The sequence below is a fragment of the Saccostrea cucullata genome, unplaced genomic scaffold (assembly GCF_032062105.1).
Source record: "Saccostrea cucullata isolate Sc308-1 unplaced genomic scaffold, CSIRO_AGI_Scuc_v1 ctg6024, whole genome shotgun sequence".
NCBI lineage: Eukaryota > Metazoa > Mollusca > Bivalvia > Ostreida > Ostreidae > Saccostrea > Saccostrea cuccullata.
Window position 1 is genome coordinate 21,937 of NW_026918226.1, and position 10,286 is coordinate 32,222.

Here is a 10,286-nt window from a genome sequence, read left to right on the forward strand (position 1 = left end):
TCATATTAGACTTTCTATTGATATCAGCACTAGTGTATACCCTTCGCATATGGTACACCTGATTGCTTTATTGTCAGAGCACCAACGTGGAAAGGACGGCATGCATACATGTATTACTATGTGCTGGCTTGCTGTGCAACTATTTTATAGTTCTGGGGTATCTTCAATCTTGCTGCGGGAGAGTTTATATGTACAGTTATTTTGTCGTCACCGATTGTTTTCTACTACGCCTAACCACGTGTCTCAATCCACCAGAACAGATCAGTACATGTACATGTAATTGTTGGAAATTGAAAAATGATCTGTATGTGGATTTTGAGAGTTTGATTCGTGCTTTTTGTGAACGGACCCCCCCCCTTATTAGAATAATTTGTGTCTCGGAAGAAGCCCTCACCCTGTCCGTAGGACAATATCATTTTAACGATAAAATGTTCTATCTACACCCACCCTCTAAATCCGCACATGTAAAATGTAATTTATAGGTTGTTATTTTTTTTTAGGAATTTTGATAAAAGATTTATGTATCTAGCTGTCTTTAAAGAACTTAAAGTCAAGTAAAGATAATTTTGAATACACAGTACATGGTACACCATATATGTATGATGTGAGCTAGATAATCTATACTCTCGCACTGAGAAGTTGATACCGGGAAGTCAAAATGCCGATGATATTTGTGTACACTAATCTAAAGGACGAGAAAGTCGCTGCAGATTTCGAGATTAATACCTCCAGATGTGTGTCGGAAGTTCTGAACAAACCCAAAGAGGTACTTTTTTTTCAATATTTCTGACCATATTTTGGGGGAAATGGGCAAAGGCAGGTCATCAACTGGGACATAATAATATACATGTATGTACGATACCTTGATAGGGATAAAAGTCGTCTGAACTGTACATCAATCTGATAAAAATCGCTCCCAAATCATGATGGTGATTTTACAAATATCTTAATACTTATTTTTGAGGGATTATACAGAGACCATCAGAATTTCGAGCGTAACAAAGATCTGATTTTAATCAGATTGCATGATGTACATTTTAGTTTATATGTGAATTCAGAAAATATATCTCGTCATGCATATTTTGAACTTCATCCATATACGTATTTCAAGCTTAAAGCTATATGAGCTGCACTTTTCATGCCAGACAATGTTGTTAATTTTTTATGTAATTGTGTAAATTATATTTAATGTGACAGAAAAAAATGTTAAGCATTCGTGGGGAACGCAATTTTTCAATTGTTGTTCTTTGCTGTTTATTGACATTCTTTAATTAAGTACATATTCTATAACCCATCTCAAATTTTTTTGTAATTTTCCTCTTTCCAGAGAATTCATGTTATTTTGAATCCCGACAGACGTATGTGTAGGAACGAAGATACTTCGCCCTGTGTGCTGATTGAGATTCATTCAATAGGGGTGTTTAGCGCCGACAAAAATCCGGGATACACGGAAAAGTTTATGGAATTCTTTTCGAACACTCTCGGAATTCCTAAATCAAGGTGAACAATCTATTTTACGGATTCTACATTACATTGGTTATTGAAACCAATAGCGAAATGGGTTTAATATTAATTGTGCATTGAAGGGTTAAATATTAATTGTTATTCGATTACTGTATTTCCTCTTGCGGTACATGTGGGGGAGGGGGATGTCCCGTTGGATAAAAGGGAACAGTGCACCAAAATATCGTCAGTTTGTCAAATCTGATCATCGTTGCAAGCCTCGATTTTTTTGTCCATTATATTCTTAGAAAAACATTCAAGATACGAAAACCCTTGACTTGCAACAATGAGATTTTTTTAGTTTGTAATTTTATTATTTCTTTTTTATATTACTTAACCCTAAAAAAGATTTACAGGTAAGATAATTGAGACGGTCAGAAAAACATCATAATACGAATAATTATTTAACCCCACCCAAGATAATCCCTGCACTTGGGGAGGGGTACTCTATTTTCGTATGTGGACATGTTAACACAGCTAAAAGAAAATAAAGCAAAACTTGGACGACAATTGAAATTTTTCCACAATTAAAAACCAAATGATGCAATTATTCCAATCTGCAGTACCTCGAATGCATTGTCACGAACTGATTTATTTTTTTTTTTCATTTTAGAGTCACGCTGGTGTATAAAGCTGTCGAAGCCCACATGGTCGGGATATTGTAACAGAAATGTACTGTGTACTACTATACTGGCGTTATTCATATATAATTCTTTATCCCAGATTTCCCTGCAAAATCAGCGTTATTGTTCATTTACACATTACTCTTTTAACACTGAGAGTATGTACATCATTTATAATTTGAATGTTTAATTATTTTGACACAAGTTTGCGTATAAAAATATATACGGTTATCTGTATTGTCAGAGTGTCTGTTGTACGTTACAGTTAAAAGGATTTTTTGTTATCTTTACGGTACACATGGTACAAATATATGATATGCCATTCTCTAATAACATTATTGCATTTAATACATGATCTAATAACTATACGCTACTGATATTTTCCTCATAAATTGTTAATTATAATAATTATATTTTATATACCCCCTCCTTCACGGGAAATGATCGTCCCTTTACGATAATGTATATGAAAAAAAAAATGCCAGGGTATGCATATGTAATAAAAAAAATTGTGAAATACACATGATTTTTTTTTTTCATGCAGAATCATACATTGTTAGACTCTAAAGTTGAAAGTTTATTCATTGTTGTTGAAAATAAAAGAAAAGGGTAAATCTCTGATTCAAAATATTCAAAGGCTTTAAGCTAACTATTTTTTTTCTTCATTTTAATAGGTCATAACATCAAATAAGTAAAACATACATAATAATATACAATAATAATAATAACTAGATACGATCTCGTTGCGAAACAGTTCTTGTTCGATTCTTGATGAGATAAGATCAGATTTTGATTAGATTTCCATTCTAAAGTAATGATTTTCCATATTCTGTAAAAAGACATTGAACAATAAAGATAAAACAATTTTGGCCCCTCACGGCCCCTAATAAGGGATCAGCCCTTTTTTCTTTATAACATTTTAAAGCTCTCAGGATTATGAACACTTTTTGTTTAACAACTATTCAGAGATTCTTTTTCGTTTTCGAGTTATTTGGAAAATATATATTAAGGGACAGCCCTTCAACTCCCTAATGGGGACGTTTAGCAAAAAAGGAAAGGTTGCATATTGTTCAAAACATGGATTTGAACATTTTTTGTTCAATTTTACTGTATCAAAAAAAATCTCACTTTCGAGATATAAAGCGTCAAAGATTTGGCCTTCTGGCCCCTTGTGGCCCCTAATTATCTAATTTACTACATAATAATCATAATATACAGTTGTAGATTGTTGAGATAAACATTTTTGCTTCAGTAATGTATAGCAAAATATTACTGTTAAAGAGTTATCGAAAAAAGTTTTTCTTGGCCCCTAATTTGAGTGTCCAGCCCCTTTTTCTCGATTTCATCTTAAAGCTCTTAGGAGTTTGAAAACTTTTTGCTCAATAACTATTCAGAGATTCTTTTTTGTTTTCGAGTTATTTGCAAAATAAATATTTAGGGGCCAACCCTTCAACTCCCTAATGGGGACGTTTAGCGAAAAATGAAAGATTGCATATTGCTCAGAATATGTTTTTGAACATCTTTTGTTCAATATTTCTTATCAAAATATTTCTCACTCTCGAGATATAAAACGTCAAAGATTTGGCATTCTGGCCCCTTGTGGCCCCTGATTATGTACCATACGTCATAAAAATTATGATATATAGCTGTAGATTGTTGAAATAGACATTTTTGCTTCAGTAATGTATAACAAAATATTGATTGTTAACGAGTTATCGAAAAAAGACTATAAGCCCTTTTTGGCCCCTAATTTGAATGCCCAGCCCCTTTTTCTTGATTTCATTCTGAAGCTCTTAAGATTTTGAACACTTTTTGTTCAATAACTATTCAGAGAAAGTTTTCGAGTTATTTGCAAAAGAAATATTTAGGGGCCAACCCTTCAACTTTAATGGGGACTTTTAGCAAAAAATGAAAGGATGCATATTGTTCAGAACATGATTTTGAACATCTTTTGTTCAATATTACTTGTCAAAATATTTCTCACTTTCGAGATATAAAGCGTCAAAGATTTAGCATTCTGTGCCCCTTTTGGCCCCTAATCTTGTATTATACTACATTTAAATCATAATACACAGTGGTAGATTGTTGAGATAAACATTTTTGCTTCAGTAATGTATAACAAAATATTGATTCTTAAAGAGTTATCGAAAAAACACTTTAAGCCCCTTTTGGCCCTTAATGTGATGAGTCAGCACTTTTTTCTTGATATCATTCTAAAGATATTGTCATTCTGCACAAATTTTGTTCAGTATGTTTTATCAAAATAATTATATTTTAAAAGATATGATGCAAAATGTCTTAAAAAATCGGTCATGATTCGTGTCCTAAATTTTGACCCCTAAAGCTTCCATACTAGACACTTCCGGAAAATATCCTGACCCAGGTGCAACATGGCAACATGTCCTCTATTATCACTGAAAATTGCTGAAAAATGTTGGCAGATTCAGCGCTCTAGCTTAAGCCGTTATTGAGTTCTATCACAGACAAGGAGATCGTCTGAATTTTAAGAGAAGGGAGATAACTCTAGACCGGAAGTGATTTTCAAAAAATCCTTCAGCCGGAATTAACTTCAGATTATTTGGACCAACCCTGAAAATTTGAAACAAATCGATCCAAAGATCTTTGAGAAATTTCGGCACAAAATTTGTGCAGAAAAAAAGAATAATAATAATAACTAGATACGATCTCGTTGCGAGCAACGAGTGTGTTTCCGATTTTGACAAGATGAAATAAGTTTTTGATTGAGATTTTTATACTAAAATAATGATTTCTCAGAGGTCAAATAGAGTGAGATTTAAAAGATTTAAATTTTTAAAAAAAATTAAATTGCTTTCAATTGTAAAATTAAGTACTATATTTGTACTGTGAGCTATAATGAACATCATACAATGTGTTTTGAAACGTCTCAAGGGTCAAATAGAGTGAGATTTAAACGATTTAAATTTTACAAAAAAATTAAATTGCTTGGAATTGTAAAATCAAGTACTATATGTGTATTTTGTCAGATAGAGAACATCATACAATGTGTTTTGAAACCTCTCCGAGGTCAAATAGAGTGAGATTTAAACGAATTAAATTTTTCAAAAAATTTAAATTACTTCTAAATGTAAAATTAAGTACTATATATGTATTGTGACAGATACTGAAAATCATGCAATGTGTTTTGAAACATCTCAAGGGTCAAATAGAGTGAGATTTAAACGATTTAAATTTTTCAAAAAATTTAAATTGCTTCCAAATGTAAAATCAAGTACCATATATGTATTGTGACGAATAGTGAACATCATACAATGTGTTTTGAAACCTCTCAGAGGTCAAATAGAGTGAGATTTAAACGATTTAAATTTTTCAAAAAATTAAATTGCTTCCAAATGTAAAATCAAGTACTATATTTGTATTGTGAGATATAGAGAACATCATACAATGTGGTTTGAAACCTCTCAAGGGTCAATTGAGTGAGATTTAAACGATTTAAATTTTTCAAAAAAATTAAATTGCTTTCAAATGTAAAAACAAGTACTAAATATGTATTGTGACAGATAGAGAACATCATACAATGTGTTTTGAAACCTCTCAGAGGTCAAATAGAGTGAAATTTAAACGATTTAAATTTTTCAAAAAATTTAAATTGCTTCCAAATGTAAAATAAAGTACTATATGTGTATTTTGTCAGATAGAGAACATCATACAATGTGTTTTGAAACCTCTCCGAGGTCAAATAGAGTGAGATTTAAACGATTTAAAATTTTCAAAAAATTTAAATTACTTCTAAATGTAAAATTAAGTACTATATATGTATTGTGACAGATAGTGAAAATCATGCAATGTGTTTTGAAACGTCTCAAGGGTCAAATAGAGTGAGATTTAAACGATTTAAATTTTTCAAAAAATTTAAATTGCTTCCAAATGTAAAATTAAGTACCATATATGTATTGTGACAAATAGTGAACATCATACAATGTGTTTTGAAACCTCTCAGAGTCCAAATAGAGTGAGATTTAAACGATTTAAATTTTTCAAAAAATTAAATTGCTTCCAAATGTAAAATCAAGTACTATATTTGTATTGTGAGATATAGAGAACATCATACAATGTGGTTTGAAACCTCTCAAGGGTCAAATAGAGTGAGATTTAAACGATTTAAATTTTTCAAAAAAATTAAATTGCATTCAAATGTAAAAACAAGTACTATATATGTACTGTGACAGATAGAGAACATCATACAATGTGTTTTGAAACCTCTGAAAGGTCCAATAGGGTGAAATTTAAACGATTTAAATTTTTCAAAAAATTTAAATTGCTTCCAAATGTAAAATAAAGTACTATATGTGTATTTTGTGATAGAGAACATCATACAATGTGTTTTGAAACCTCTCCGAGGTCAAATAGAGTGAGATTTAAACGATTTAAAATTTTCAAAAAACTTAAATTACTTCTAAATGTAAAATTAAGTACTATATATGTATTGTGACAGATAGTGAAAATCATGCAATGTGTTTTGAAACCTCTCAAGGGTCAAATAGCTGAGATTTTAACGATTTAAATTTTTCAAAAAATTTAAATTGCTTCGAAATGTAAAATTAAGTACAATATATGTATTTTGACAAATACTGTAAACCAACTATTATTAGTGTCATCTTTTATTCGCGATTCGTCAGTTAAAAATCAATCAGCGATGATTAATTTCCTCGGCTGAAGAAACATTCTCTACAAATTCTTAGCAAAATGAATGGTTCGCGGCTATTAATATTCGCGAGATAAAGAAGGTCGCGGAACTCGCGGATATTTCTCGCACGCGAATAAAAGTTGGTTTACAGTAGTGAACATCATACAATGTGTTTTGAAACCTCTCCGAGGTCAAATAGAGTGAGATTTAAACGATTTAATTTTTTCAAAAAAATTGAATTGCTTTCAAATGTAAAAACAAGTACTAAATATGTATTGTGACGGATAGAGAACATCAGACAATGTGTTTTGAAACCTCTCCGAGGTCAAATAGAGTGAAATTTAAACGATTTAAATTTTTCAAAAAGTTTAAATTGCTTCCAAATGTAAAATCAAGTACGTTATTTGTATTGTGCGATATAGAGAACATCATACAATGTGTTTTGAAACCCCTCCGAGGTCAAATAGAGTGAAATTTAAACGATTTTAATTTTTCAAAAAGTTTAAATTGCTTCCAAATGTAAAATCAAGTACTTTATCTGTATTGTGAGATATAGAGAACATCATACAATGTGTTTTGAAACCTCTCAAGGGTCATATAGAGTGAGATTTAAACGATTTAAATTTTTCAAAAAAATTAAATTGCTTCCAAATGTAAAATCAAGTATGTTATTTGTATTGTTAGATATAGAGAACATCATACAATGTGTTTTAAAACCCCTCAGAGGTCAAATAGAGTGAAATTTAAACGATTTAAATTTTTCAAAAAGTTTAAATTGCTTCCAAATGTAAAATCAAGCGCTATAACAGGTTTTAAAACACATTGTCTAATGTTGTCTATCTGTCAAAATACACATGTTGTGCATTTTCTTACATTTGTAAGTAATTGATTTTTTTGAAAAATTTAAATCGTTTAAATCTCTATTAATTTGACCTTTGTGAGATTTCAAAATATATTCTATGGTGTTCTCCATCTGTCAAAATACAGATTTCATATTCAAATTTTTATTTGAATGAAATTTAATTTTTTTTGAAAAATTTAAATCGTTTAAAACTTGCTTTATTCGACCTCTGAGATATTTCAAAACACATTGTATGATGTTCTCCATCTGTCAAAATACAGATTTCATCTTCGATTTTTTATTTGGATGAAATTTAATTTTTTTGAAAAATTTAAATGGTTTAAATCACGCTTTTTTCGCCCTCTGAGATATTTCAAAACACTTTGTATAATGATCTTCATCTGTCATAATACAGATATAGTATTTGATTTTACATTTAGAAGCAATTTAAATTTTTTGAAAAATTTAAATCGTTTAAATCTCCCTCTATTTGACCTTTGAGATATTTCAAAACACATTTTATGATGTTCTCCATATAACAGAGTACAAATATGGTACTCAATTTTACATTTAGAAACCATTTAAATTTTTTGAAAAATTTAAATCGTTTAAATTTTCCTCTATTTGACCTTTGAATGGTTTTAAAACACATTACATGATATTCTCCATCTGTCAAAATACAGATGTAGCAATTGATTTTACATTTGGCAGAAATTAAAATTTTTTGAAAAATTTAAATCGTTTAAATCAAACTCTATTTGACATTTGAACGATTTTAAAACACATCGAATGATGTTCTTCATCTGTCAAAAGACAAATATAGTACTCAGTTTTACATCTTGGAGCAATTTAAATTTTTTGAAAAATTTTAATCGTTTAAATCTCACTCTATTCGACCTTTGAGAGATTTCATTTCAAAACACTTTGTATGATGTTCTACATCTGTGAAAATAAAAATGTAGTACTTAATTTTACATTTGGAATCAATTTAAATTTTTTGAAAAATTTTAATCGTCTAATTCTCACTCTGTTTGACCATTGAAAGATTTCAAAACACGTTGTATAATGTTCTCTATCTGTCAAAATACAATTATAGTACTTGATTTGACATATGAAAACAATTTAAATTTTTTTGAAAATTTGAAATCGTTTAAATTTCACTTTATTAAAAGTTAGAGGATTTCTAAAAACCTTATATATTGTTCTCGATCTTTTAAATACGGATATAGTCCATGTTTAAACAATTGAGAGCCATTTAATTTTTTTGAAAGATTAAAATCGATTTGATTTTACTCTATTTGACTTTTGAACGATCTCAAAACACATGGACTTATGTTCTCCATCTTATAAAATACATAAAAGTCCTTTCTTCACATTTGAATGCAAATTTAAGTTTTTTGAAAAAAAAAATTTGAATCGATAAAATCTCACGCTTTTGACCTTATTCGAGAATTTCCCAATAAATTGTGTAATATTTCTTGAAATCGAAGTATGTAGGCCAAAGATCGAAGAGTTCATTCAGCCGCACTGACCGCAAGCGTCCTTGATAATTAGTTTGACATGTTCTGTCAAAACAATATGCTAACATACCTGCGTTCATAGTTTCTTTACCATTGCATTTACAATATAAAAAAATATACCGTTGGAAAGCTCTTAAAAAGATCTATTTGATGAATTAAAAATTTTTAAAATCGGTCAAGAAATGAAAGAGAAATGACTTTTTACAGAAATCAAACGATATCCACCAAAGATCAAAGAGCTCCGAAGAGCGCGGTCATCTGCAAATGTCCTTGATAATGAATTTGACATGTCCTGTCAAAATGAAGGTACAACTTACCTGAGCTTATATTTTCTTTATTAGTGCACGTACAATAAAAAGAAAGATATCGTTGGAAAGGTCTTGAAAAGATCTATTTGATGGTACAAAAATATTTGAAATCGGTCAATAAATGAAAGTGTTATGATTTTTTAAAAGAAAATTTCTAAGAGTACACTTGCACTCAAGTGTCCTAAACACACCCGAGCGTATATATTGTTTATTATTGTACACAAACACAAAACAAATACATTTTTTGAAAGCTCTTGTCAAGATCTATCTGATGATATAAGAAATTTTAAAATTGGAACAAAAATTTTTTTTGAAAAATTTTAATTTAAAATTGAAAAAAATTAAAACGTCTTCTTAGAATTTCAAAACTCATGTGCACATGCCAGGATTACATTTAATCATTCCTGAAAATTTCAAATCTCTATTTTGCGTGGTTTTTTCAGAATATGACATACCAGCATTGCAGCAAAACGTCAAAAATACGTCATATTTAGCGAACGGAAGTAAATTGATAAAAAATGAAAAAATATTTTCAAGAAAACATTGTTCCCTATCATCTCTAAATGTTTGACAAAAATCCACTAAACCGTCACTGAGATACTGGTGTAGGAAAAAATATCATTAGTCCCTTTTTGTCCCTTAATACGTAATATATGACGTCAGCAGTATAATATATAGTTGAAGATTTTTAAGAGGAACATTTTTGTTTCTATAAATAATCACAAAATATCGATCGTTTAAGAGTTATACAACAAATTGTTCTGGGTCCTTTTTATCCCTAATTTGATGAGTCAGCACTTTTTGATTGACATCATTTGAAAGAAC

The 10,286-nt window shown here is 29.9% G+C and overlaps 1 protein-coding gene across 1 annotated transcript; it reads left to right on the forward strand.

Annotated features, from left to right (window-relative positions):
• Window positions 1–599: 599 nt before the first annotated feature.
• On the forward strand, window positions 600–2,363 carry LOC134259547 (macrophage migration inhibitory factor-like). The gene is made up of 3 exons (XM_062742136.1): window positions 600–766; window positions 1,328–1,500; window positions 2,117–2,363. Exons 1-3 carry the CDS (start codon window positions 659–661, stop codon window positions 2,166–2,168), a joined length of 333 nt encoding a protein of 110 aa, XP_062598120.1. The 5' UTR covers window positions 600–658; the 3' UTR covers window positions 2,169–2,363.
• Window positions 2,364–10,286: the final 7,923 nt, after the last annotated feature.

Coding starts and splice junctions, on each gene's coding strand:
- LOC134259547 (XM_062742136.1), top strand. CDS start 659: ATGCCGATGATATTTGTGTACACTAATCTAAAGGACGAGAAAGTCGCT. Junction 767..1,327: donor TTCTGAACAAACCCAAAGAG/GTACTTTTTTTT, acceptor TCCTCTTTCCAG/AGAATTCATGTTATTTTGAA. Junction 1,501..2,116: donor CTCGGAATTCCTAAATCAAG/GTGAACAATCTA, acceptor TTTTCATTTTAG/AGTCACGCTGGTGTATAAAG.